This window comes from Trichinella spiralis, assembly GCF_000181795.1.
Source record: "Trichinella spiralis strain ISS 195 chromosome Unknown Scfld2083, whole genome shotgun sequence".
NCBI lineage: Eukaryota > Metazoa > Nematoda > Enoplea > Trichinellida > Trichinellidae > Trichinella > Trichinella spiralis.
The window spans coordinates 1-872 of NW_003529022.1; the positions used below are offsets into that span (position 1 = coordinate 1).

At 47.9% G+C, this 872-nt stretch overlaps 1 protein-coding gene across 1 annotated transcript; it reads right to left on the reverse strand.

The window, feature by feature from the left end:
- Positions 1-130: 130 nt before the first annotated feature.
- On the reverse strand, positions 131-474 carry Tsp_15860 (conserved hypothetical protein). Its single transcript, XM_003368707.1, has 2 exons — positions 325-474; positions 131-289 (listed from the first exon to the last, which is right to left on the reverse strand). The coding sequence occupies exons 1-2, from the start codon at positions 472-474 to the stop codon at positions 131-133; spliced, it is 309 nt and encodes a 102-aa protein (XP_003368755.1).
- Positions 475-872: the final 398 nt, after the last annotated feature.

The following is an 872-nucleotide window of genomic DNA, read 5'->3' on the forward strand; positions in this document are numbered from 1 at the left end:
TCGTAAACGGAAAATTGTGCATTGGCGGGCATATGTCGCTGTGTCATTTTTCATGTGGATGAAGCTTGTTACAGCGTCGCTTTGGTCTTCATTTGGCGCATGTGTACTGGGTATCCAGTGTGTGATGTGGTCACAATGGATGATCGGCGATAGGCTTGAAGTGATTCGCTCCGGAAACAGTGTCAGACGGGGAGTTTGACTGGGGCGGTACATCTGTTAAACGATAACGCAGGTGTCCTAAGGTAAGCTCAGCGAGGACAGAAACCTCGCTAGAGTAAACGGGCACAAGCTTACTTGATTTTGATTTCCAGTACGAATAGAAACCGCGAAAGCGTGGCCTATCGATCCTTTTGATTGTGTAGATTTCATGCAAGAGGTGTCAGAAAAGTTACCACAGGGATAACTGGCTTGTGGCAGCCAAGCGTCCATAGCGACGTTGCTTTTTGATCCTTCGATGTCGGCTCTTCCTATCATTGCGAAGCAGAATTCGCCAAGCGTTGGATTGTTCACCCACCAATAGGGAACGTGAGCTGGGTTTAGACCGTCGTGAGACAGGTTAGTTTTACCCTACTGATGACAAGTCGTTGCGATAGTAATCCTGCTCAGTACGAGAGGAACCGCGGGATCAGACATTTGGTTCATGCGCTCGGCTGAAAGGCCGGTGGCGCGAAGCTAGCATCTGCAAGATTATGACTGAACGCCTCTAAGTCAGAATCTTTTCTAGTCATTGGCAACGATAAGTTGCGTCCAGACTCGATGCGAGGAAACGATTAGGCTTTGCTGCTATACGGCGAAGCCATTATCAGACCACGGTAGCAGGCAGTATGGGATTGTTACGAAGAAGCAATTTTTTGAAGTCAGTTGAATTCAAT